The 27,710-nt window shown below is 36.4% G+C and overlaps 4 protein-coding genes and 1 long non-coding RNA gene across 5 annotated transcripts; 2 read left to right on the plus strand and 3 right to left on the minus strand.

The window, feature by feature from the left end:
- Positions 1-308: 308 nt before the first annotated feature.
- Positions 309-4,535, minus strand: LOC107584445 (actin-related protein 2/3 complex subunit 4-like). Its single transcript, XM_016271069.1, has 6 exons — positions 4,384-4,535; positions 3,280-3,398; positions 2,253-2,364; positions 1,517-1,612; positions 1,220-1,390; positions 309-1,129 (listed from the first exon to the last, which is right to left on the minus strand). Exons 1-6 carry the CDS (start codon positions 4,384-4,386, stop codon positions 1,124-1,126), a joined length of 507 nt encoding a protein of 168 aa, XP_016126555.1. The 5' UTR covers positions 4,387-4,535; the 3' UTR covers positions 309-1,123.
- A 574-nt stretch (positions 4,536-5,109) lies between these two features.
- Positions 5,110-6,266, minus strand: LOC107584441 (histone H1x-like). The gene has a single exon (XM_016271061.1). It carries the CDS (start codon positions 6,112-6,114, stop codon positions 5,512-5,514), a length of 603 nt encoding a protein of 200 aa, XP_016126547.1. The 5' UTR covers positions 6,115-6,266; the 3' UTR covers positions 5,110-5,511.
- A 2,494-nt stretch (positions 6,267-8,760) lies between these two features.
- On the plus strand, positions 8,761-12,790 carry LOC107584432 (fibroleukin). The gene is made up of 6 exons (XM_016271047.1): positions 8,761-8,970; positions 9,928-10,114; positions 10,841-10,939; positions 11,045-11,157; positions 12,005-12,267; positions 12,389-12,790. The coding sequence occupies exons 1-6, from the start codon at positions 8,761-8,763 to the stop codon at positions 12,717-12,719; spliced, it is 1,203 nt and encodes a 400-aa protein (XP_016126533.1). The 3' UTR covers positions 12,720-12,790.
- LOC107584448 (uncharacterized) lies at positions 11,908-23,488 on the minus strand. The gene is made up of 3 exons (XR_001609144.1): positions 23,437-23,488; positions 16,108-16,239; positions 11,908-12,118 (listed from the first exon to the last, which is right to left on the minus strand). It is a non-coding gene; the product is annotated as an uncharacterized lncRNA (long non-coding RNA).
- LOC107584431 (GATA-binding factor 2-like) lies at positions 18,740-23,663 on the plus strand. The gene is made up of 5 exons (XM_016271046.1): positions 18,740-18,995; positions 19,849-20,388; positions 21,090-21,232; positions 23,028-23,153; positions 23,420-23,663. The coding sequence occupies exons 1-5, from the start codon at positions 18,740-18,742 to the stop codon at positions 23,651-23,653; spliced, it is 1,299 nt and encodes a 432-aa protein (XP_016126532.1). The 3' UTR covers positions 23,654-23,663.
- Positions 23,664-27,710: the final 4,047 nt, after the last annotated feature.

Here is a 27,710-nt window from a genome sequence, read left to right on the forward strand (position 1 = left end):
CTCCATTGTAGGGACAAACTAAAAAAAAAAAAAAAAACCTTCTCCCTTCTGTCTGTATAGATTACATTGTATCTACTATTTGAATATCTTGTGATGATATGAAATGTCTTCTTTCCCAAATATCATGAAGGTGCTGCATATCAAATTATTGCAAATACAGGGTGCTGCATATCAAATAGTTACTGACCATTCTCAAGCTCTTCAAATATGGGCCTTCACTGTATTGTACATACTTTAACATTCAAAATGTACAGAAGCTAAACTTACCACAACCAAGACCTGTCATTCCCACAATAAACAACACAATACAAGCAATAAAGGGATTTATTTAGCATTTTCATCATTATTTTGGCATGACTGATATGGTTTGTAAGATCCATGTGCACCAGCGTGAGGTTTTTTTAATATCAAAACTAAACATGAAAAATGGTCATTTGAACACAGTATACATATTTATAAAAAAACACTGACAAAACAAACTGTTTAAATTATTGGACACGGAACATTTTTCCTTTGTGCTCATGAGTATCAATGAGGTTTAATTTATATAAACCCACCCTGATTTTAAGGTTTGTTAGAAAGGCAGAGGTAAAATGAGTCTATCCTTTTTAACATATACAGTACATTCTCATTGATATTAATGAGCACGAGGGAAAGCTGAGGCATATTCAGAATATTGCAACGTTGTGAGCGCTTTACTACTACTAAATAATAACAAAGGGATTATTTGGGATAAGATGAAGAGAGACAGAATACACAAATGGAATCGCAGAGTGTGAAGAAACAAAATACTTTTAAAACAAAATTAGGCCATTAGCAAAAGTTAAAAAAAGAGATAGAGGGGCAAAAAAAGTCAAACAAAGAATAAAACAGAACAACAAAAGAAGTACCGTGCCTGTCTGTGAAAACCATTACTTTGCTCTCGAGTTACAATCCTCTGAATTAATTCCTGTGACAGACGGCAACCTCTGGATCCAGCTGTTCCACCTTTTGCTGGAGGTCCAGGAAACAAATCACACCTTAACTACTTCCTCACTGGCCCCACAGCTCTCCATCGTTTCTTTCCGGCGGCGACCAAGGTGACACAGGTATTGCAGCCAGCAGAAGGTGTACTGAAAATTTCCTAAAACTGTTGAGCACGAACAGAATATAGAGTAAGAGCTTGTTGGTGTGACAGTGACATTTTCTTTCTATGAAATCATACTACAGAGAAACTCACATTTTTGAGGAACTCCTCTGCAACTACGCGAGCCCTGGCGTTGACAGACAGTTTCATCTCACTGACTTCCTTATCGATCTCCTCCATAAAATGGATGACAAAGTCCACTAACTTATGCTTGTACATTTGTTCTGTGTGGAAGTTAGTAATGAGGAAACTGATGTCATAACCCTGACAAAAGAAATGAGGGTTATTCGCTGTTAAAATATCATATTGATATTTCACAAGACCTGAAGATTTCTGTTAGCAAGAAATCAAAATGCACTAAAAATAGAAGGTTTCTCCGCTCTCCCTCACCTCCACAGCTTTTCTTCGCAGGATGAAGAAGTTCTCAGCTCTCATCATCATGAAGCGCATGAACTTGTGACACAGGATCTTTTCAATCTCATCAGCCTTCAATGGACAAGTTGAGGTGCATCATCCAATCACAGACCATTAAAGACAGAAACAAACCATCAGACTGGATTCTTAGCTTGTTCTACTGAAACATAAATCACATACTGCTGGCTAACCGCCGTGGTTCTCAACCTCTGTGACCTAAAGGGCCCACAATCACCATCACAAAATTCGAAGGACCCCTCCACCAATAAAGGCTAAGATATTCTTGGTATTTCTGCTGTAATTATAAGATAACTGCTTGTTTTCCAATTTTGATATATTAAACTAATCAAAAACAAATCCATCTTGATTGTTTGTGGTTTTTTTTATTATTATACTTTAGCCCATGATTAATTTTATATATTAATAATAATTTATTCATTTAAATCCTGCGGCCCTCTTGGAAGTTTGCTGAGGCCCCTAAGTGGGGCCCTGGTTGAGAACCACTGGCTTACAGTGTTCAGTGGACAGCATGTGTTGATATTAATGACTCAGATTGAAACCAACCTCCCTCACTTGTCTCCTCTCCACCACAATACTTCTCTTTTTGTATTATTAGTAGCATTTTCTGTATTCAGTCTATAACAACATTTCAAAACCCATCTCAGAAAGGATAGCAAGAGTGAGTTTAGGGTAAAACAACGAGTGTGCTTACCTGTTTGACAGCAATGCTGACTCGCACAGAGTTGATGGAACCTTCTATTAGAACCTTCTCTTTATCATTCCTACTGATCACAACAGGCTGAAGCAACAGCTCCTTACTGCTCCTGTTGAGACGATTAGACAAACACAGTAAAGAATACACACAAACACACTGGCATTCTGCATACTATGCAGTATAAAGTGTCTATTGCTGTATGGTGGACAAATGGTTATAAAATGGCATGCTGAATCACGATCAAGTGGCCTAAAATCTGCCGCAATACCATAAACATGAAATCAGGTTTCAGTTCAATAAATATAAATAACTGACATACTATCATTCTAACAGATACATTCCATTTTACAGATACAGATACAAATGCAAGGGTCAGCATTATTTTTTATACTACTATAGAATTTATTATTATTTTGAATTGGCTTTTATTTCTACATCTTCAGCTTTAATCATTTTTAAGTTACATTTTAATAATTAATAAGTTTGAATTAATTGAACTATTAATTTTGTTATGAAAGTGTTAGTTTTTGTTTTACTCATTTTATACTGTCAGTGTCAAGGCAACATTTCTCATTTTCATTTACATTTGAAGCTTTTCATTTAATATTTATATTTTATTTATGCTTTTTCCAACGAAAAATGTTTTTGCAAACAACAATAACAACACTAACAGGGGTCTCATTATGTCATTGGACCTTGGAATAATCACCAGGAGTAAACCAAAAACTTAATATTAAACTAAACCCCAGATGCTCACGAGTAAAACATTAGAAATTCTCATATGTCCACTATTTCTTTAAAAGCTGAAATGAAAGTTTGAACGATATACTGAAATAGCAGGTTTGACTGTATACTGCCCTTGTACTTTCTTTCAAACTATCTATGGCCAAATCATATTGCAAACATTTTAAAACATTAATGTTAAGTTTGAACCAGTCAGATGTGTGCATGTAGGCTACTGACCTATCATGCAACTCTTACACACAGATAAAACACACATGCGAACACAGTCACACACACTTACCGGACTTCAACCTCTGGTTTGTTGTGTCTTTCAACCACCTGTGAGGAGAAGTTTTCCAGACAGAGAGCTGCCTGCAGTGTAGCACGCACCGCATTCAGGTACGGACGCAGAGTCGCTGTCTGACGAAACAAAACAAACTAAATCAGTACTCAGGATGATGAACCATATCTGCAACCTTACAGCAAGCAAGCACTCAGCAAACGGCTCACAACTTCCACTCTGTGCGTTTCACACACGCCTGAACCTGCAGGGGAATTTTTGGGAGTCCTACACAAGCCCTCCAAAGAAAAGAAAAACTACCCTGTACACATTAAGAGCCTCAGTCAACATGCAAACATCATTAATCTCTTCATAGACTGCACTGTCTGAAGCTCGACACTTCCTGAACTTAAATTCAAGACATAGAGGAAGTGCAAACCTGCATGTAAGATCATGCATTTTTAAAACACTGACCTTGTTTAGCATTATGTGGGCTGTCTGGAATTCAGAAATAGCTCACTGCATAGAACTAGACTCTACAACAGACAGTTGGCTGTACACATAATTTTCATAACTAAAGCAAGTTAATTTGTACTGAATAGCTGATAACACCTAAGAAATGTTGTACACTCATCTGTGTTGTGCGTAACCAAACAGCAAATAACACAGAAGTAACCAGCAACCATCTCGACAGAATGTGCACTTATACACTCGTTTATTTAAAGGTGTAACAATGCTGAAGAAGGAAAATTTGTAGCACAACACCAGTATATTTAATAATAAAGGGCTGTCTGTTAATTATTTTCTGTCCATCGATTAATGCACAATATGAAATGAGGTCAATTTGAGTTGTCTTGCCCATAATACACAAACCCTGGATTACAAAGCGCTGCCAGTGTTAATACACACTGAATTGTCAAATCAGTATCAGTCAACTCGCGACTGGGGAATATGGGTGTGGATGTTAGCTAGCGTTAGTGATTTAGCACTGCGCGCCGACTGAGCAACTCCACACCAACGCAGAAACAACACCTGCGTCACAACAGTATTATCATTCATGTAATAATGACTATACAAACAAAACACAATTTGTATTTTTCCCGAAGTGCTGAAAGGCAATCCTACCATTTCTGTGTACCCGCTGGAGCAGAAGACGGAAGTGCTACAAACACCGGGCGACTTCCGCGAGTAACGCCATTCATCGGAAGATACCAACTTTTCACCAAGTAGGGGGCGACGACTGTATAATTCTAACGGAAATTTCTTTTCCTGCTGTTTCTAGTCGAAAAATATATTGATAGTGAAATTGGCTAACATGCCTGTATTAAGTGCTTAATTCGCTGACAATATCGCTTACTGTAGACCTTACTTCTGTGACATTTGTGCAATAAGTTGATGAAGAGGAAGTTCTTGTCAGTTGTAGCGGTAGCAGAACTTGAACTTGTTTTTTTTGGTATATACAGTAGCCTACTATTTTCTCTTAATTGTTTTACCACCTAATATTTTTGTATCGTATTTAGAATCACATTCTGCATGATGGTCGTTTTTAAAGAGCTCAGCAGGGATTAAAAAAACAGCAGAAAGGGGAAAATGTACATAACGCAGTCCTTCACTAAAAGATAAAATTGTCAAAGGCTTTAAAGAAAAACGTTTAGATCTCCAGATTATTAGATCCCTTTTCACCCCTGATTATTTCATATGATTTTTTGTGCATGCACACTTTACTCTTAACACAAAGTGCTCAAGGTAATATAATTAAATTGAATCATGAATCTTGCTATATATAGGCTATCCCGTTTACATGAACAGGTTAAAAAGGCATCACCATTAAACACCGGTCAAGAAGGTTGTGCAGTCATTTTTATTGAAAAAAAATCAGAGAGGTTTATTTGACATACATGTTGTTTTTTGCAGTTTAGTAACATTTCATATGAAATTGTTGTTTAAAAAATACTGTTCTAGCTTATATTCACAAAGCGTTCATCTTTGTCTAGTTAGCTAGTACCAAGTGTCCTGTTTAGTGCAGCAAACGAAACAATCTGTCACTTTCATTTCAGGAAAGCATGGCGTCTTGCAGTGCAGAAACTGAAGTGGGTGTGTCTCTATGAAGCCGTTTCTTAGTACAAACCCCAAATGACAGCATACCTAAAATAAACAGAAATATCAAAAATAAAAAAACGAATCCCCTTAGATACGGGTTCTCTATCCAAGAAGCTATATACAAAACTATAATTCTTCAATTTCAAAGAAAGTCTATTTTGATTTCTTCGCCTTGGTTGCCTTCTTCGCCGCGACTTTTGGCTTTTTGGCAGCTGCTTTCTTCGGTTTGGGTGTCGCCTTCTTGACACTCGTCTTCTTTTTAACGGGGCTCTTTTTGGCGCTCTTCTTTGCAGTCACTTTCTTGGTCACGTCTTTTTTGGAAGCCGGCTTTGCAGGTTTTACTGTCTTGGTCGCCTTGGTGGCACTCTTCTTTGACTTTTTCTCACATTTCTTCATATTGAGCTTGAACGAGCCGTTGGCTCCCAGTCCCTTGACCTGCACGAGCGTGTCGTTGAGCAGGAGCGCGCGGATGGAGTAGCGCAGATACACGCGACCGTTCTGCTGATCAAACCAGCTCACTGTCTTCGCTTCATTGTATATCTTGAAAAGCGACGAGCCGTTTTTCTCGCCCAGGGTGCGAATCGCATCAATGACCAGCTGGCTGTACTTGCCGGGCCCCTTGCTCTTCTTTTTCTTCTTTTTAGCTGGAGAAGCAGTTACGGCAGGTTTTGCCTTATTCGCCGATGTCTTCTTCGCTTTGGTTGCTGCTGGAGCAGGGGCTTGGGTGGGTGTTGACTCTTCGACCTCAGCAGACATGATCAAACTTGATGCGTATTATGTGTGTTTTCCGAGAACGCGAGAATATCAGCTCAAAGATGATGCGAGCATCATCTCAGAATTTTGAATCATCAGATTTAACGGAGGCACGCGGACGTGATTGAGAACAACAACACCGTCAACAGAGGCGCTTGTGGAGTTGTGTTTTCTTCCACGACTTTGGGAGCTATTATCTTGTTAACTTGACATATATTACTAAGTTAAATTATTCATACGGGAAGTGCAAAAGGTGCTCTTTCTGACAGTGTGTAAAAGTAGTGAAATAAAGGCAAACCCGTGGCGCGAGGAAGCAAAGAAAAGATCTTGCCCACATAATGCCTTGCGATTTTGGGTAGGGGCACTTACTTTGCGAACGAAAATCATTTTATGGCTATTGAGACAGTTCATGCATTGAACTTGCTTTGAAAATGTAGAAAGTAAAGATTCTAGAATTATACTACTCATTCCGTTTTTACCAAATGCATTCGAGATGCAAGCAGTTTAATTTCACTTAACTAACACATTAAATAACGCCCTCGCGTGGTTGTGTATTGGCAAACTTTTTCTTTGCTTTGCTCTTTTGTTCCTGGTGACTTAACACTGTATTCTTCTGTGCCTTTTTGTGAAAGTGAATGTTTTGCACAAATAAAGACATGACATTTGAGTATTTGACATGCCGTTTTAAGATACGTTAAAGTCACCACACTTTTTATGTTTTAAATGGTTTATTATTTCAAAGGTGTTGTGCTACAGTTGCTAGAATTCGCTGAGTCTGACAACTCGTTACTAGACCACCTGTCATAGTTAACATCTAAAAGGTTCGTTACTGCACTGAGCTGTAACGTGCTGACAGATTAGAGATAAACTGTAAAACTGTCTGTGATTTAATTTTGACCATGATAAACGTACAGTAAGAGTTGGTACAGTAAAAAGAGACTGTTTGGGCATGAACTATTTGGGCATGAGGCATATAGTTTAAATTATGCTAAAAACATGATATGATAATAAATCTAAGTTTAGTTTAACAGAGAGTCTTAACTAACAATGGGGTATTTTAAAACCCCAACCCCTCTTGTGGCATGTGCTGTTTAAAAACTTCAGGGGTCGCCACAGAGTACATTTGTATAGTTACTCCTTCCATTAGATACAGGTTTGGTTAATATAACCATAACGTGATACTCCTGAGAGTTTCAAAAGATATCAAAGGAGTATATAGAGATAGATAGATAGAAAATATGTTATGTGACCCCCACCCATCACATAAATGGCAATAAGCTTCATAACATTTTTCCAGATGCAAATGAGCTAAAAACTAATGCCATTAAATAAGTAGATATTTTTAATCAAGGTAATAATAATTAATAATAATAATCAAAAGTAAAACCTGAATAAGGATGCATCATGTCTGGTCAACATATCAGGTCGTGAAAGTTCATTATTCTGCAACATCAGTTTGTTAGAAATAAAACAAATAAAGAATTTTACATTTTTTCAAAATTATTCAATTTCTCCTCTAAATGCCTTCATCCCAGACATTCAGCACTAGATGGCAGTCTATCTACTGATAAAGATTTGTGTTATGATTGTATACACATGTACAAGGTGTTCACATCTTCCAAACCTTGAAGGTGTTACACATAATAACAGACCACATATATCTTAAATTCATTACAAATTGTAAACATATGTCTTATCTGCACCCAAATTAATTACACTTTGATGAGGAAATACCCCAACATACAATGATTTTTGATCTGTTTGTTACCGACCTACAGGTGAGTCATGCGTTGACTGTAATATGCATGTTGGTACATTTACAGTTACACAGCTCTTATAGCCACTTCCGGTTTCACACATGCACACAAAGAGCAAACACCTCTCAATAAAATAGGTCTAGCACCTTCCCTTTAGAGACATAGAAAGGTTAAATGTCAAAGTGTAGCACAGGTCATCCTATTCAAAAGCGTTTTCTCCTTCTCCTGCCCATGTGTGTTTATATATATTAGTGTGTGACTGTCTGTCTTTTAATAAAAGTCTTAAAAGAGGAATTCCAAGTTTTTATGACCTTAAAACTCAATAAACTTTACACACACTTCAAAACAAGACACACACACAGTGAAGAGGTTTAGGTAAAACCTGATGAGGATGTTTTATCTTTGTATTTGAATGTGACTGTATGAGAGTGTGATTATTTGTAGATTCTAGATGGATTTGATTGTGAAATGTCATGCGAGTGTTTGCATGTGCATATAGATATATAGGTATAAGTGTGTGTATTTGTGTGTGTTAGGGGGTGGGTGTACTGGTGCATGTCAGACAGCAAAGAGCCGCAGTTATCTAGGAATCTGAGCCAAAAGAGCCTCACAAACAGAAGAGAGTGTGCAGGAGAGCGAGAGGGAGGGATAGAGAAGATCAAATAAAAGAGAAAAACAGGAGAGGAGACTCTGACGAGCTCATAGTGAGAAAGAAATACAATGTGTAGGACTCGATAGACTGCAGATGATACTGATCTGAACACAGGAGTGTGGCTAGAGAAAATCCTATTGAAGATAAGTAGTATAAAGTAGATACCGGTAGAGTAGAGAGAGAATAGACAGGGAACAGGTGCATAATATCTCTTTGGACTCGTGTTACGGCCTGAGCAGCATGTGTGTGCGGGTTGTGCCCTTGCTTTTGCTAGGAGCATACATGATGTGTGTCTGTGTCCTGTGTCAGAGGGACATCCTGGTGGCCGGGCCACCCAACGGCAGATGTGAGGGGAGCTGCAGTGCAACAGCATCACCCCCTAAAATACATCACCCTCACTCTCAGGACTCGCAAATTAGAAAGACTCCAGTGAACCGCAAAACCGCACAGGTAAGCATTACCTAAACATGATCCTTGGTGACAGATCTGAGAGTGTATTACTGGGCACAAATATCTTTAAGTAACATTTTTACAGATTCAACTTTTAACATTTTTTAGAACGATTTTAAACGTGTTAGTAACGTTTACATTACCATTAAGATTAATAAATGCTGTAGAAGGATTATTCATTTTTACTTAATTTTTATATATATATATATATATATATACACACTGCATTATTTTTACTTTTAATATTTGTTGTTTTTTTATTTTTGTTTCATTGTTTTACTAACTACATTAATGAACTACATTAATATATATATATATATATATATATATATATATATATTTATTTTGTGTATTATAAAAAATTATATAATGTTTTCATATGTTGTTTCTATACCAATAACACATAAGACTTTTTTGGGTGTGTGTAGTAGTGTAAAATATATACTAGTATATTTTATCCATTCCTGTCTTCATTATTTGCCTGTTGAATAATAATTAATACTGGTTAAATTCAATAGCACACATCCTTAAATATTTAGCATTTAAGACAGTTATATAAGTACAAAAGTACATACTAAGTACTAAGTAGTCATATAACTTATGGGGTTTCTTGAAGCATGTTAATTATGAAGCATATATTTTTAAAATTATGGTTATGCAAGTGTGTCAGAGTTCTGGGCCATTACAACTTTTTAGTCACCTTGTTTTTTTTGTTTTTTTTTACCAAGAATAAAATGAATGAATGAATGAATGCATCAGTGTCATTTTTTAAGAAAATATTTTATGAAATGGAAAAAAATATAATGAATAAACATGAACAAAATTAACAACTACTGACGCTAAGTTAAAGTGTTAGAATATGGAGAATCTGTATACAATGTAAAATATGGTGATTGAGATGTGAGGTGCATGTTCTTTGTGTTTTTATGTCTGTGTATGTTTATATGTGTCCTGCAGGTGTCTGATACATCTGAACGTCTCATCCAGCTTCAGCGCTGTATGCTGCAACATGAATCAGTGGTTGTGAGTCAGGGATACGGCTCTGACTCACTGGTAGCCTTTCTGGCTCTCATGGCAGCGGTGCTGACAGAATGTGACCTCCACTGCCATAGTCAGAGACTCAGAGAGATGGCCACCAGACTCGGTCATTACATTCCACAACATATAACTCTTACATTTCCTTCTTAAATAAAACGACATGCCTAGATAACGCATATTAATGTGTGATTCCAATGTGTTAACAGACTAACTACGCTTGCCCTTCATAATTTATTGATTCTTTCATTCCTGCTGTTCTCTCAATTAAGTTAACACCTAATTTACACTCAGCAAACAGTGGTGTTCTTAGGAATGCAAGAAAACTGACCCTTGACAGCCCCAATCTGACCCTCTCATTACCTTTCTCTAACCTTTGTATAACCTCACAACAAACTCTAACCATCCTGAAATAGTCAACTAGCAAATAATCAAACAAATAATAATTTATTCTTAAAAACACTCTAAAAATGTAAATGTAAATTTTTTTAGAGTTTTGCATCAGATACATTCTCTTTGCTATGTTTTATCTGTAGAAACACTTTTTTTTTATCATATTGCTTTGTATTTGACAGGGAATCACAGGGAGTTTTCAATCGTAAATCATTTCTTTTTATGTCCTACAGGGGCGTTATAATCATTTGGGAATATTAGCAATAGTCATTATAATTGTGTTTTTATAAGATGGTTTGTGCTAGAATTCTGTAAGAACATTTCCGTTCTCATTTATTTGCATTGGTTCCAAATCATGATAGGAAATCTAACAGGATTCCTGTAGAAAATAATGCATTCCTTTAGAATTTTTTGACTAAGGGACTTTCTCTTTCTGTCATAGAACGTGTGGTGGGCAAAAATGGGGAGAAAGACTTGCTGCTGTTGCTGAAGAGTATAACAGATTCTAAACCTAATGGCCTCAAACCAAAGACTCCTACAGGTGAGCCACACACACACAGAACAAACACCCCATGCAGTCCAGCAGACTACTAGGATATTTATTGCACAAATGTTCACAGATGTTTTGTTTGGGTCTATACGGCAGTGCCTCCCTCTGCAGGGCTTTACCCTCAAGACTGTCATGAGATCTACCAATTAGGAATCAAAGAGAATGGAATCTACACCATACAACCAGATCCGAAGAAGCCAGCGCTAGAGGTACAAACATTAAATGCACAGAAAGTGTACAAGTGTACTATTGTTTTAAAAGCTGGAACCAAACAAACATTCCTGTATATAAAACAGTAGATCATCATCCCAGGGAATGCATCAACTGATAAACAGTATAAATGGCATAAATTGTCTGCCAAATGCATAAATGTAAATGTTGTGCAGTACATTCCACTTGGATTGATATTTTGCAACCTAATACATGTCCAGTGTGACTTAAAGGGATAGTTCACTCAAAAATTAAAAGATGATTTTGAAGATCACTGGTTTGATCACCCGGCATCATCAAAGGGTGATTATCATCAACTAAAACTATTAAAACATTTTTGCTGATTGAAATAAAACTGAAATAAAATAAAATAAAAACTCAATTCTCAGTTTAGTTCTAATTTCTGTTTAGTTTAAGTTGAAGCACTAAAATTACTAACTGGAAACTAAGACTAAAACTGAAATAAAAATATATTACGCCTAAATAGTAATGTAAAAAAAGAAATAAATTACAAAAGCACAAACAAAATTACTAAAACTAAAATTAAATGAAAACTGAAAGTAGGAAAATAAAAGCTATAAAGCCAATTCAAAGTACTAATAAAAACTATAATAGCATATAAATAATACTAAAATAACACCGTGTCCGATTGGAACCCATTGACATTCATTGGATTGACAAATTAACCCCACGGAAACATTTTAAAGCTATTTTGTGTTCCAAAAAACACAAGCATGCAGATTGGGAGGATGAGTAAATGATGACAGAATTTTTTTAAAGTTCAGATAGTTTTGGAGGCAACTCTGGGCCTATATGTGTGTTTTCTTTATGACTTGTCTATTCCAGGCTGTGTGTGACATGGTTTCAGCTGGTGGGGGATGGACAGTGATCCAGCGCCGGTTTGATGGACAAACTGACTTTAACCGAACCTGGCAGGAGTACCGTGATGGATTCGGCTCCCTGCAGACAGAGCACTGGTTAGGGAATGCAGTTCTTTACGCACTAACCGCAAGTGGGCATCACACGCTCCGCATCACTCTCCAAGACTGGCACGACCAGACACGTCATGCTAACTATAACAACTTTAAAGTGGCAGGAGAAAACCAGAGGTATATGCACACATAGACATACTAGTTTCTATTGAAAGACTGGTGTCAAAGCAGAGTTTAAACAAACCATGAAATAGTTCAGTTTCTTATCATGACGCATGTATGTTCTTCTCTCCATAAGATTCCGTTTAACTGCTCGAGATTATCATGGCGATGCTGGCAATGCATTCAGTTACAGCAAACAGTACAATCACGATGGCAGAGCTTTCAGTACATATGACCGGGATCATGATCGCTACGCTGCTGGTAACTGTGCCCGTTATTATGGTGCAGGCTGGTGGTTTGATTCCTGTTTGGCTGCTAACCTCAATGGACGCTACTATCACGGGCGTTACATTGGCATCACGGATGGCATCTACTGGGGCACCTGGTATATCCTGACTGACTATCGCACAGGGGAACGATACTCATTCAAGAGTGTTGAAATGAAAACTAGACCAAGGCGGAGCTAAGGAAAATGTTGATTTGTAATCATACTCTTGCACTACATATTTCATTTAAATAATGGCTTGTAATTATATAACCCGGACCTGCCATTATATTGAACTTGAGATTTTTAGATAACTGTATGATATGAGAACACATTTATAAACATTTATTTTTGAAAAAATGTCAAATGTAATTTTAAGAAAACTCTTTTACTCAGTGTATATTATCGATTTTCAGTTACAGTTGCTTTTTGAGATGCAAATAAACTATCAAACGCTATTCGTGCTGCAAATACAGGAATTAATTTTTTTCTTTATTCGAAGTCAAAAATCTATTTTTAAATGCATGTTATTGATCTTGCTGTGATCAATTCATATGTGCATATGTTTCTTTTCTTAATCTCGTAATTCATATTCATAATGTTCTGAAAATTACTCAAAATGTTCAAAACAACTGAATCTTTTAGAGAAATGACAGGTGACATATGCGATCATTCTCCAATCAATTAGTCTGCTTAAATCCCACCCCTTTCTTATAATTGACTGCAAGCTCTGCATCAGCCAATATGCCTCCATCCAATCAACAACTTGTGAATAGAACCAAGACACTGCCTTACATTTTTCCTTTTTTGATAATCCGTTTTCTCGAGTATGTCATAATACAGAAAAATTATCTGTTGTATACTTTTATTGTTAAGTTTATTAAACAACTCTATAGAATACTTCCCCCAATTTTTTCTGTTGACAAACCTATATAAATGACCAATATTCTATATACTGTGCAAATTTTAAGCCTTCACTTTAGGGTCCTGATCACCCCATCAGTGTTTCTTCTGCAAAAAATGACTGGCTGACTGCATTTTATAAATCATTCATAATGCAGAAAGGTCAAAGTTCAACAGGTCTAAGATGGCCCTTGTGGTTGTGCTGCACTTACAGTGAAATAAAATCCAAAATTATGCATAGAAAAGTTCTCACTCATCATCTGAAATAAACATAAATTTGGTATAAAAAATAGGTATAATTTGGCCGATCGAAGGCCTTGTTTTATGCTCAGCTCATTTCTTCCCATACACTTTCTCTGTTCAGTCTCCAGGTGAACGACTGCCATACCAAAACTATTCTGCCACTGACACATTCTAAGCCATAAATCCTTATCACATCTTTGACTATAAAGGATAACAGTAAACTGTGGACGGATTGGGTTTGGGGTGAAAAAAGCAAAGAGTTTCTTGTAAGCCACTGCGGTCAGAGTGTTGAGATTTCAGTGCGATGGCATCATGGGTTACAAAATGTACACAAACAAACTCACATACACATGGCATTAATAAGTAAGATGGACCTCTGATCCCTGAAAGACAGAAAGTGTGTGTGTTATTGAGGGTGAACAGTGGGAGTGTGAATCTGTTGAATCTGCTCCTTTTAGCCGTATTCACAAAGAGCTGCCAGTCTGTTCAACACGTTCTCAGTATCTATTAATACTCTTTTGCCTATGATCTGCTGACTACCAACCAGATATGATATTTCACATACACATTCAAACACACAGTCATGCCGCAGCACACTGCAGTTTAAAGACTGTTTTCATCCATACAGTTGGATGAGTTTTGTCAGGCCTGTGACTACAGAACACAGAGAACATGGGACATCCGAAAATTATTCTGCACAGGAGTTTGGGGATATTTTTGCTCACAACAGTCTGTCTGTATCTTTTAAGTAGAAATACAACTTTATATCGACATTTTTAAGTATGTACAGACCACGATGAATTGATGCTCACCCACAAATGTGGATGGTATTGGTACAGGCCTCTTATTTGTGGACATTCAGTCCATCATATGTCATCCGGTTTGTTTGGCTGGTGAATGAATCAAGTTGATCAAAATCAGAACAAATAAACATAGTAACTCTCAATGAAGGCTTCTCTCTTCTCGTTTCCACCATCAAGATCACTATGGTAAAGCAGAAGCCAGCTCGGCTGTTACCACAGTATCCTGGCTGAGTGCCTGGCTGGTATGATAAGGAGATAAAAGGAGTGATGGGGAGAGAGATAAAGGGAGAGGGAGAGGGGGAACTAACAGTCTGCAGGCACACAGTCCGGAAACCCAAAGCGGGCAACAGTTACCCAGCACATCCCCTTAAAGCTGAAAACACTCATGCACGCATACACTTACTCTCTTACGACACATTTTTGCATACTGCACATAGTGGAGAAAAGCTTGTGTGCGTTTGTCCCCAAGGAACTTTCAACATCTAGATATTTGTTTTTTTAGAAGCAGACCTTGTTAAAGTTGAAAAGCCACTTAATGTGATGTAATCATTGATATATTGTATTTTCATCATCTAAATAAGATGACATACATCTGTATTTGTCATTATTCATGCTAATCAGGCAGGTTAATTGGAAAACAGGGCCTGAAGTAATCGGGAGGCTGTGTGTTGAGCATGTTGTCTCGGTTCAATTGAAGCTCTATGGTTCAGAAAGGCTAAAATGGCCAGAAGATGGCAGCTTTGAGTTAAAAATGACTGAAAATCTGATCACCAGCCTTTTGGTTTGATTGAAGCATGCTAAAGGTGCTCAGTGCCATCTCAGTAGATTCTTAATAGAAGTCCATTATAACTAAACATAATGGTTCAAACTGCTGATTATCACCTAATCCAAATATGAATAAAAATATAGCCTGAAATCCAAGAGTCGAGTTGCTGTTGTCCCCATCGCTTTTTTTGTTAGCTTACTCTTTTCTTTCATATTAATTTTGTCCTACTGCCATGCACTTACACAACCAAAACACACTAATACATTTATTTAATACGGCACTACACTAATACATAGCAGTGACTTTGCTTGTGATCTTGTGAACTGTCACTTTTACATTTTTAGAAATCTAATTTAACCAGAAAGACCTATTTTCATGCTGATTTAAAGGTATAAACATTCATTTGAATGTCAGAATAAAGAAGTATTGTGACATCAGTTTTGAAATATCTAATAACTTGCTCTTGAGCACATGATATGAACAGGAAACTCCATGCTAGGGCTTCCCAACTATGAATAAAAAGATGCTGGAATCTAGCTTTGGCTAATTCACCTTCATTGGGCCTTTAAGGCGAACTACTAACTTACTAGCATCACAAAATACACCTGACTCCATCTCTAAAAGATTTTATACAGGCATACATTCTTAGCATATTCACAATTAATAATTTAAGATCGAAGTATGCTAATTTTGAAAGTATCCTGGCTGAAATCTGAAGCATCAGCTCTAATATGTGTGTGATGTTGCTCTGGTAGTTTTCTGCACAGAGTGGATTAGAGAATATAAAGTTTGTTTGTGTGTGACATGAAATTAATTGGTTGCTTAGCACTTAATGAATGTTAGACGTGAGTAAAGGCAAGTGTCCGTTACAGCACCTGTCCATCTGTCTGAAGAGGGATGTGCATATGTATGACACAGATTGCGGTGCACCAGCGCTCCGTTTCATACCGGAATTCAGCCAGCAGCCCTGTATCCTGATGTGGTGAAAACCAGGCCTGCAAGGCATTCTGGGTATGGGAGGGGGAGAGGGTTATTCACACTACAGCATCTTCACACACATTCACTATCATTCACAAACAGATGTACAAAATGTACACACACATACAAACACACACACACACACACACACACACACACACACACACACTAAAGTCCTTATGATATCCACATTATCCAATTCAGGACAAAAGTATGGTTTCAGATATCATTAATTTCACAATCTTGTCAAAAAAGTAAATATCATAATGAAAAAAGTCATCCATTTCATAATTAAAGTCCTTAAATAACTGTAATCTGATTATATATGTGTAAATCTGTATATTATTTCTTTACAGAATAAAAAGTATAAACAATTGCAGATGTGATTTGTAAAACAAAAACAAAAAAATTGACATAAATGGTCCGGCCTTAAAAAAACAAAACACTCAATCTCAGTGAAAGTAAAATCAAGGTTATGACTGTGGATATATTGTGGGCAGTTTAATATTCCTTTCTGGTCTTTTGCCTGAGAAAGGGAAAAGATGACTGACAGATTGTTACTGCAGTATGCCGTTAATCCTGCCTTCCTGATACTCTTTTGCGGAGGAAATGAACAGGCAATTAAGGGATCATGGGCTACATTGTTTAGCTTACATTGTCAAGTGGAGAGAGAGAAAGTGAGAGTGAGAGGAGGGCAGTGAGAATAAGAGCGAGTTCCAGGTTAAAATGTTCATCATACAGGTTTTATGAAATCTTAAGATTTGTTCAAACTGCTCCATCAGATGCAGAAGGAACACAACAAAAGATTGCACAATGGATTACTTGGTCATCCTAGTGAGCTGACTCCATAATATATGCATGTACTGGAAATTATTCAGTGCTGCTCTTTACCCTCTTGAGCCTTTTGCTTACTTAAAATCTGAAGCATGAGAGGAAGGATTGTTTTCTTTACAGAAACCAAAACCAAACCAAAGTTATTTTTGTCATTTTTTTTCACGGTGCAATAAATACATAAGAACGAAAGTATAATTTAATGTCTGGTTTATCATTTGTTGTGTGATGTGGATGAATGTTACATAACAGAACTAACAAACATCTAAATCAGCTGTTTTTTCTTTTAGTTTAATCTTTAATCACATACATAACAAATATATAGCACAGCACTTCATTTATAGATCGATTTATGTAAAATGTACGTGCCAAATGACTGCAGTTGTCTAATTTTGAATGGCAACGACAAGCGCTTTGAAGGAATGTCATCTTTCTCTCTCTCTCATTCACCCTGCCTGACTCACTTTCCCTCTCTCTCTCATCAAAGTGATAGAAAGATCTTATGAGAGATCTTAGGTGGTCAGCGGTTTCGTGTTGGCATTGACCGCGCACGAGACGCATCTGCCGAGACAGACAATACGCGCGCACTGACCAGAAACTTATTCCCTGAATTATTAAAGATCAGGCGAAGGCGATGGAGGACGTTGCATTGCATTGCTTCGTAGAGGGAAAAAAGAATACTCACCTCACCTGGAGCATGCGCAGGTGAGGTGTCCATTTCTCCATTTTTCAATGGCAACAAAATGCGGTCTGTATTATTTGATATATAGTTTTCAGAGAAATAATATAAACGTAGGCCTAAATATACATTTTATACTAATACTATAAATGTGTACAAATTATTTGTTTTTTTTCTTAATGTAAACTTTAATTGTTACCAATTAGTGACTTATTATCCATTCGCGCAAAGCTACAGGATGCTGCTGTGTGAAATGTACAATAACTCCTGTAGGGGTTCAGTCTTCAACTGGCTGGCAGGAGCCGCCACTCAGAGGTCATATGACCTGCCAGTGGCTGGTGGCAGCTGCCAGTCTGATTCTGGCAGCAGCGCAGACCTGCAGCGAAACGAATGGATAAAGAGACGCGTGGGGTAAATTGGAGTTTCAGGTGTCAAGCTGGAAAAAAGGCGAACTCTAATTGGCTAGAAAATCATTTATGCTGAAGGGAGGAGTCCTGTCTCATATACAACTCTTTTACACACTGATTTGTGACTAGTCGCCAGTGTGACTACCTGTGGCGATCATCCTTATCCTCACAGGCACGAGTAGGTACTTTTTGAGCCGTAGGCGCGTTATGGAGTGACGAGATAAGAAGGTCGGTTACTCTTCTTGGACTATTTTTTCAACCTCTGCTTTTCTTCCAACGCACAGGATTTGGTTTCGAACATTATCTGAGGATCTACCTCAGTGCACACCAACACACATAGCTGGGGTAATCCGCTGTGGTGGCATTTTTGTGATCTTTGCATGCGCGACAGACGCGCAAACTCCTGAATTAATAGGCTATTTATATAGTCATTTAGGCTTACGCACTCATAGGCGTACTTAATCATTTAGGCTTATATTCAAGACATTCAAGAAAACAACACTTTGGAAAAACATACTTGCAGGATGAACTTGAAATAACTTTTCAAAAAAAGGTTAAGTTTGTTTTTTCACCGCTCACGAAAACTTGCATCCCTGTCCTACGGGAGAGCAGATGATGGAGCTCCCTGCGGAGCCCCGGTGGATGATGCATGCCCATCATTCAGCCTTAATGGGTACCTCAGACTCGGTGTCTTCGCACGCTGGTTTAGGACATCATTCGGGATCTATGGAGACAGGTGCCCCATTATTACCACCAGACGAGGTGGATGTATTTCTCAGTCATTTGGACTCTCAAGGAAACCCCTATTATCACTCACACGGGTCCCACTCTCATACTCGTGCACGAATGTCTTACAGTCAAACGCATGGTGAGTGGGTCATTTTTTTCTTAATTACAATTATTAGTTTTTTATTGTCAGTGTAACGGCACAATTTTGAGATCGAAGGATATGCTTTTTTTACTGCATCACTTTTTTTCTTTCTTTTTTTGTTCTAATCAGATCCATGCTTTATATGCTTCTATCCTGCTTTCATATAGTATTCCAACAGAAAATTACTTTTGTTATTATTATTAAATAATGGTATGGTAGTGTAGGCTAATTCTGTGATAGTTTCAATGAACACAAGCTCCAATTCAGTTTGACGACTCTTATTAAACTGAATTGGAGTATTAAGTAGGCCATATTAAGTAGCCTAAGTGTATTTACAAATATCACAAACTAAATATACAACGATTATTATTTTAATATTGTACATTTAAATGTGTTATATAATATCATATTAATAGACCGTATTAGATTAGGCTATATTAATGTCTGTTTTAACGAATGAATACATTTGAGTATAGTAGGCCTATTTAAGAAACAAAAACCATGACACGCGTTTTGAATCAAATTCGTTACGCGGAAATAAAAAATAACATCTGACATAGAAGAAAATAATTATAATGGTTCCAAAATAGGCTATTTTGAGATATTAATTCTAATTCCAATTGATAGTTATCGGTTTGCTTTTCCAATCTGGCCTCCCACAACAAGTTTTAATTTGTCAATCCCTTTTGATAATTGCGATTTAAAACATTTTCGAGTTTCCTCATTTGGATTGCGTAATACCTACTTTTTAACTAGTGTTTTTTGCAGTGTGGTTAAACGTGGATGAAAATTTGAATCGAATTGACTTTTAACTATCTACGTGTATATATTTTTCCTCTCCTTTCGGCAGCACGGCTTACGGGTGGCTCAATGTGTCGACCTCACCTTATCCACACTCAAGGTCTCTCTATACAGGACAACAACAAATCGACTTTTTCGGCGGCGCAGCACCACAGCACATGGACCGTCAGCCACCTGGGCACAGCGGTTCTGCATTCAGCAGGCGCCGACAACGCAAACACCCTGTACACCGGCACCGGTACGCCTGGCCCGGCTTCGATGCCTTGCCTGTCAATGACTCAACACTGCAGCCCTCAGCTCTACTGCCTGCCCCCTACTCCACCCAAAGATGCGTCCCCCGACCCTGCTTGTACTTCTGTGAGGGACACTGGGAAGTACCATCTCCATCTTGTCGACGGGATGAAGATGAAGTGCTCCAGTCCAATCCGTGGCAACCTGGCACAAACTACAACTATACCTTCATATTCCGATTACGCTCTATCTGGAGCGCACGAGTACCCAAGCAGTGTGTTTTACTCCAGAGGTCTGCTCGGGAGCAGCGCGAGCAACATGACGTCAAAATGCAAAAGCAAATGCCGCGCTTTCTCAGGTAAAATTCAGAGTTCATAGTTCAGATTAACAGTGGAATTTACAAGAGATTCATTGTCTAACTTTAAACATACATACGGCAAATGATCCAAACATAGTGTTAATGTAATAGTATAATTTCAGTACCGAATGAACGTTCTATTTTATAATAATTGTATGGAGCAGTATACGCTTTGGTATTGCTATATAAATTATAAATACATGGACACTGTAATGTGTTGCCATAACTTTGTTGCAGTAGGCACAGTTTGTGCATCTGGATTGAAATAAAGGAAAATGCACTTTATTACAATAATAGCTAAATACAATATATACGATATTAATATCTAAAAATATTCTGTAAAAGTAATCTGACCATATAGATTAAAGATTATTTTATATTTAATAACATATATGCAGAACCAATTTTAATTAGTTTTATTTCTGCTTTTTGGCACAGTAGTAATAATTCGACTAAAAACATAATTTGCATTATTAGTATTTTTTTTATTTAGAATGGCATAAATAATAACAATAATTATACAAGTACTGTGCTGTATTATTTAGGGCCCAAAAGTTTGAATATCTGTAAAACAAATATCAAATTGGTTATCTGTCTCTACATATAATAAATAATGTCAGCATGAATAAGTTGTTTATGTTTTTTTTATTTCTTCTCTCCTCATTTTGTTCATCTCTTTTGTGTATAATTTGTGCCTGAAGGGCGTGAATGTGTGAACTGTGGAGCTACATCAACTCCTCTGTGGCGGAGAGATGGAACAGGTCATTATCTCTGTAATGCATGTGGACTCTATCACAAGATGAACGGCCAGAACCGACCACTCATCAGACCTAAGCGCCGACTGGTAAGTGCCACACACATACACACCTTCACATAAGTTTGAGTTTAGAATCTAGAGTTTAGAAACAGTTCAAGTTTGAGTTTAGAATCTTTCTGTATAATGAAGAAATTATTTTTTTAAGTTATTGCCTAAATGTTAACGGAAAATAAAACAGCTGACGTATGTGGAACTCTAGACAGTAGTAACACTTCAGGAAAAACGGACATATGTTGTAGTGTTTCATTTTCTGTAATATTGTGCCCATGTAATGCACTGCAGAGAATGTGTACAGACAAAGCGAGAAGGAGAGAAAAGGAGTGAAAGGCATTAGTCTCTGTGTGTGTAATGGAGCACTGAGTTTCCATGGCCCTATTGACAGGTTTAAATAGCAAGTAATTCAGTGTAAATTTGACCAGAAATCAGATACTTGGATTCCTGGCAGGCCTATCATTTTACCTTATTTTGTGTATTCCATGCTTGTAATGTTATAAATTCCTGTCCACCAAATATATGTGTATGCTGAAGAATTTCATGATTTTAAATATAAGCTGAAAAATGTCACTGTTCGACTGTTCGTGACTTCACATTCATGAAAGTCCAGTGTAATTGTTAAGCACAGAGCAGCTGCAGAACTACCGTCAATGAAGGGAAACGTAATAAATCAGCTTGAAAGCTTGACTGCATCTGTGTATTTTGTGTGACCCTCCATTTAGAGCGTATTAGCTGTAAATTAGGCTGACTAGCTTCAGGTCTTATTCTTTAGTCAGTGTGTGACGAGTGCTTCTGCATCAGCTACAGGTCGTATATTTGAAGAGCGCCTGCAGAACATTTGTTTCCTTGGCAGGATGTCTGCCCGGTACCGATAACTTTGTGAGACCCAAAAACGCTTCCTTTTGCAGTTGTTTTCTTTTGGCATGTTGAGAATCTACGATTTCTGTATAGTTATGTGAATTTATGGCATTTAAGGTTGTACTTCTGTTTGACATGAGAGTTTGAGAGTCAAGTTAAAGTTAAGATTCTGAAGTCAGCATCATCCTGTTTCTTTATTCATTTCTTTATTCCTTAATTAAGTTGGCTGTTTTTCTTTATCATTTTAGTATGTTTTAGTAGTATTTTCTTGCCTATTAAAATAATTAATTAAAATTTTTATAATACTTAAGCAATGCACATATACTCTTCTCTTACTTTATAAGACAAAGCTCCATTCAGTTTGTGAGTGTTGAGAAAAGAATATTGTAGAGACAGACCAGTATATATCTTAAGATGCCATTGTATTGGTTTGTCAGTTGTGTCAGTAATATTAATATAATGTTGTCACAATTATAAAGGAACATTTTCTGTGTATCTCTGTCGGCCAGCCTACGTCCAAAAGAAAAGGACAGAGCACTATGCGCTTCTACATTTTCTGACATTCCACACAGGATTTGGACCAGCAATTTTCATATTATTGCTAGGGTCTAACTGTGGCTCCATTCATCATCAGTCTATATATATCACATTTTTTTTAATGACTTGCGTAAATCTTAAATGTCATTTTAGAATTTTAAAATATATGTATAATTTCACAGTCATAAATTTATATTTGATTTACTAGACAAATATAAGTATAAACATTTGCGGCATCAGAACTGCCATTTCATCTTCAATGCCAGAGCGACCGAATTTTGCATAGCTTCAGGCTTTGCTAATTGGGCAATTTGTTTTTGTCTTTCCTGTTCAACTATATTTTTATTCACAAGCTTTATTTTTTCCTCATTGCTCAGTTACTTCCCATCAACCAGGTGTTTTCATATTTCTTTTTATGTTTTTTATGTTGCAGTCAGCATCTAGACGAGCAGGCACCTGTTGTGCCAACTGCCAGACTGGGACCACTACACTTTGGAGACGTAATGCCAATGGAGAACCCGTCTGTAATGCTTGTGGTCTGTACTACAAACTACACAATGTGAGTAAATGTTTACGTGTCTAGACTTACCGTAACAATTTGTGTATACAGACTACACCAAAATGAAGGACAGAATCACATTTCTGCTTACATATATGTTGAATTTCCACTTATATATATTGTTTGTATTGAATAATGATCTAGTTTGCACCTAAAATTGATTATTTTTAATGTTGAATATGCTTGCATTCCATTTTTAAAACATTAAATAGCATAATTATTGTATAAATGGTTTATAGTGTGTATATCTGTGTTTGCAAATTCAGGTGAACCGTCCACTTACTATGAAGAAAGATGGGATCCAGACACGCAATAGAAAAATGTCGGGCAAACCTAAGAAGAGAAGAGGAGAACACATTCAGCAATTTGACAGTTGTGTGCATGAGAAACCATCCACCTTCAGCCACATGGCTAACATGCCACACCCCTTCAATATGACCCAACCAATGCAATTACATCCTGCATTCAGTCACAGCAGCTTAGTCACTGCTATAGGCTGAGAGACACTTGTAGAAGATACCATACTTAATGAACACATTAACTGCATTTTTCCGTTTTAACGTTCAGGTCAAGGACATTTGATTAATGTTTCAGACTTAATCTCAAAATTCTATTCATTCTTGATTTAAAAGTTGCACTTTATTTTGTGGATTTCTGAAATGTGATTTAAACAAACCCAGAATCCAACTGTAGTACACCAAGAGTTTAATTAATTTGCCAGCTTTTCATTAATAATAAATATCCCCTATTTATTCAAATATAATCACAAGTACAAAAGCCCTGCATTTTAAAAGTCATAATATAAACCAAATATTTAGGACTGTCCCTAAACCATTTGTAATTATATAACTATTTCTTTAATTTATTTTTTCTTTGTTCTTATTTTCAAGCTTTATATATGAACTAGTATCAACATCAATAGTATCAATTCATATTTTCTGTACACACATGCATTTAATACACACTCAAATAACTTTTGTTTTACTGTGTACTCATTTAAAATTTTAGTTAATAAATGATTTAAACAGAATTTTGTTATGTGAGTTCTTGCCATACTTGTAAAAACAGTATCAAACTGAGATGCTACAAACATATACAAACAATCCAAAAGTGTGTCCTTACACTCCTGTGCGCTTGCAAACACTTATCAGCATGCTGACTGGACACAAACAGTGAGTGAAGAGCAGGCCTCTAGAGACAAGAGGAAATGGAGAGATGAGATAAAGATGAAAGAGCAGAGAAAGTCTGTTTTATATACTTATCAATTGATCTGATAAATCTTAAACTTAAGTAATGGTAAAAAATGTATAGCCTGAATGCACTGTAAGTCGCTTTGGATAAAAGCGTCTGCTAAATGCATAAATGAAAAATTATTATTATAATGATCATCTTCTTAGAGTGTGTTGCAAGGTTTGTATTATTTATTTTCTAGGCCAGAGTAAATACCCATGGGATATGAGATTATATCTCTGATTCTTCAGTTGTATTAGAACATTATCCTGTCCTTCTATATCCAATCAATCAGTCAATCAAAATTCAGCATTGCCATTTTAGGAATAAAAAAATATTTTAAAATATATTAAAATAGAAAACAGTTATTTAAAATTGTACAATATTTTGATCAAATAAATGCAACCTTGTTTAAAAACATCTTAATCTTACCAACCCTAACCTTTTGAACACTAGTGTATATAGAGCATATTTTTACTGTATATATATATTCGTTAATAACATATGCATAGAATGTTTGTACAATCTGACCTAATAAATGTAGCTGTTTGCAAACATTCAGTCCGAAAACTGGGACACAACAGAACCCTCCCATATAACAGGCCAACCCACATTCAACCCCTTTCAGTCTGTCTTTTCTTTTCTTCTCCTAATATTTCTGTATAGCAGGTAAATTAATTCATCCTCTGTCTCAGAACAATGACTTATTTTAAATGACAAACCAACTGTGAGTGCTCAGTTCCCCTCTCCAGGGACAGTTTGTGTGATGTGAGGTGGTGGATGTGTATTACTGCCATCCTCCTGGAACAGCATAACAGATCTGCTTACTTCTCTTTCCCTCCTCTCTTTCTCCACTCTTTTATTTTCCCTGTCCTAGTGGTTTTGTCCTAAGAGAAACCTTAGAGGCAGGAAAGTAGGCCGGAGGCAGGTGTCTAAATACACTGTTACAAGTTCTCTTGCTCAATAACAGTAAATATACAGACATACTTGTTAAATCAAGAGGTTATAATGATCAAAATATGCCACATATTGGAGGTCTGAACTCAATACAGAATATCTTATCTCAATGAACTAAACTAAAACTGCAAATGTTTACATGTCTAATGAAATACATTTTAAACAGAAATTAAGAAATAATATAAATCCGTGTATTTAAATTTAATTTATTTATATATATATATATATATATATATATATATATATATATATATATATATATACATATACTGTATATACATATATATACACACACTTAAATGGCATTTCGGAAAATATAATATACATTTTACTAAAAAAATTTTGCCGCAAAATTCAGTCAATAACCAAATTCACAAGCAAAATATTCTAGCAAACCTCTATGGAAAGGTTGTGCTAGAAGATTACAGAAAGAAAGTTTATTTTCTTAAAGAGAAACTCTATAATAAAAAATAATGGTAAATAAACATGATGGATATCAAATAAACATGAAGCCAATGAGAAAGTTAAGTTGAAACGCGGAGACAAAGAGTCATGGATAGAGCTGTATAGAGAAGGAACAATGGCAAAAATGAGAAGAAAAAAAAAGAGCAGGCCGGCTAAAGATTTAAGATAAGTTGGCTGACAGGCAAATATTTGTAAAATATGCAGAAAGAAAGAAAGACAAAGAAAGAGAGAGAGAGAGAGAGAGAGAGAGAGAGAGAGAGAAAGAAAGAAAGAAAGAAAGAAAGAAAGAAAGAAAGAAAGAAAGAAAGAAAGAAAGAAAGAAAGAAAGAAAGAAAGAAAGAAAGAAAGAAAGAAAGAAAGAAAGAAAGAAAGAAAGAAAGAAAGAAAGAAAGAAAGAAAGAAAGAAAGAAAGAAAGAAAGAAAGAAAGAAAGAAAGAAAGAAAGAAAGAAAGAAAGAAAGAAAGAAAGAAAGAAAGAAAGAAAGAAAGAAAGAAAGAAAGAAAGAAAGAAAGAAAGAAAGAAAGAAAGAAAGAAAGAAAGAAAGAAAGAAAGAAAGAAAGAAAGAAAGAAAGGAAGGAAGATGATACAGATTTATAGAATCTACTGATATTTTTGAGAAACCAAATCACACACAAGCAAAATCTGGACACACTTTTTGGACAACACAAAGCCAGCTCTTTCAGTGAGCTGCTATTGTGTTTTTATAGTTGTGATTGAATAAACCCAAAGGCATATGGGTATAATAGGACTCACATTGCTACAGTAATCTGAGAGATGTATTGTGTGACAGCTGGGTCATTAGAACCTCAACTGTAATTAGTAAACATATTGAAACCCACACTATACACCCTACATGTGTACACATGCTACCCTTGGTATATATTATATAGTATATATGTGACCCTAGACCACAAAACCAGACTTAAGTGCCAATTTTTCGAAATTGAGATTTATATACCATCTGAAAGCTGAATAAATAAGCTTTCCATTGATGCATGGTTTGTTAGGATAGGACAATATTTAGCCGATATACAACTATTTGAAAATCTGGAATCTGAGGGTGCAAAACAATCTAAATATTGAGAAAATCGCCTTTAAAGTTGTCCAAATGAAGTTCTTAGCAATGCATATTACTAATCAAAAATTAAGTTTTGATATATTTCTGGTAGAAAGTTACAAAATATCTTCATGGAACACGATCTTTACTTAATATCCTAATGATTTTTGGAATAAAAGAAAAATTTATAATTTTGACCCATACAATGTATTTTTGGCTATTACTACAAATATACCCGTGCAACTTAAGACTGGTTTTGTGGTCCAGGGTCACATATGTGGTCCAGGGTCTCCATTATTGTAATGTATTGATGTTGTCAAACCAATTCAAGCCATTAATGGACATTGGAACCACCATGGTCAAAAGCCTCTATATTCATCCATAAACACTCTCCACACACTATGTTTTATCCTCTTTTTTCCCATCCCACACTTACATTCAGGTAATTGTTTGTTTAGAGACTGTTTCTAATTTAATAGCTGTAATCTAATAGCTGGCTGTTTATCGTTCAAAGATAAGATGGAGGGCCTGCTAATTTTATTAGTCTCTTCAGTAAGGGATTTGGGAGGCTTTTACCGCCCTGCTAATTGGTCCAATGAGTCGGACAGTGGATGAGCGCAACCTGAACTGTTCAAAACAGAATGACCTCTGTTACTTCCTTTCTTACGGTCTAGCAATTCATATTGAAGTGTCTGTCACTTGTGTCGACAAATTGATCAGAAAACATAAAATGACAGTTTGATGCACTCCTAAACAATTGCATGCAAACCTCAAAGGGCAAAGGTCACAATCCTTAGCCTTTAACACGTATTGGTGGCACACATATAAAACAATGACTTTTGCATCTA

The sequence above is a fragment of the Sinocyclocheilus grahami genome, unplaced genomic scaffold (genome assembly GCF_001515645.1).
Source record: "Sinocyclocheilus grahami isolate Dianchi unplaced genomic scaffold, SAMN03320097.WGS_v1.1 scaffold60.1, whole genome shotgun sequence".
NCBI classification, from domain to species: domain Eukaryota; kingdom Metazoa; phylum Chordata; class Actinopteri; order Cypriniformes; family Cyprinidae; genus Sinocyclocheilus; species Sinocyclocheilus grahami.

What these genes read in the sequence shown, in the direction of transcription:
- LOC107584441 (XM_016271061.1), bottom strand. Translation starts at nt 6,114, where the DNA reads ATGTCTGCTGAGGTCGAAGAGTCAACACCCACCCAAGCCCCTGCTCCA.
- LOC107584431 (XM_016271046.1), top strand. Translation starts at nt 18,740, where the DNA reads ATGATGGAGCTCCCTGCGGAGCCCCGGTGGATGATGCATGCCCATCAT. An exon ending in GTCTTACAGTCAAACGCATG is followed by an intron (nt 18,996 to 19,848) that starts GTGAGTGGGTCA and finishes TCCTTTCGGCAG; the next exon opens with CACGGCTTACGGGTGGCTCA. An exon ending in CAAATGCCGCGCTTTCTCAG is followed by an intron (nt 20,389 to 21,089) that starts GTAAAATTCAGA and finishes TTGTGCCTGAAG; the next exon opens with GGCGTGAATGTGTGAACTGT.
- LOC107584445 (XM_016271069.1), bottom strand. An exon ending in TCAGCATTGCTGTCAAACAG is followed by an intron (nt 1,613 to 2,252) that starts GTAAGCACACTC and finishes TGTCCATTGAAG; the next exon opens with GCTGATGAGATTGAAAAGAT. An exon ending in TGCGAAGAAAAGCTGTGGAG is followed by an intron (nt 1,391 to 1,516) that starts GTGAGGGAGAGC and finishes TTCTTTTGTCAG; the next exon opens with GGTTATGACATCAGTTTCCT.
- LOC107584432 (XM_016271047.1), top strand. Translation starts at nt 8,761, where the DNA reads ATGTGTGTGCGGGTTGTGCCCTTGCTTTTGCTAGGAGCATACATGATG. An exon ending in TGAACCGCAAAACCGCACAG is followed by an intron (nt 8,971 to 9,927) that starts GTAAGCATTACC and finishes TGTGTCCTGCAG; the next exon opens with GTGTCTGATACATCTGAACG. An exon ending in CGAAGAAGCCAGCGCTAGAG is followed by an intron (nt 11,158 to 12,004) that starts GTACAAACATTA and finishes TGTCTATTCCAG; the next exon opens with GCTGTGTGTGACATGGTTTC.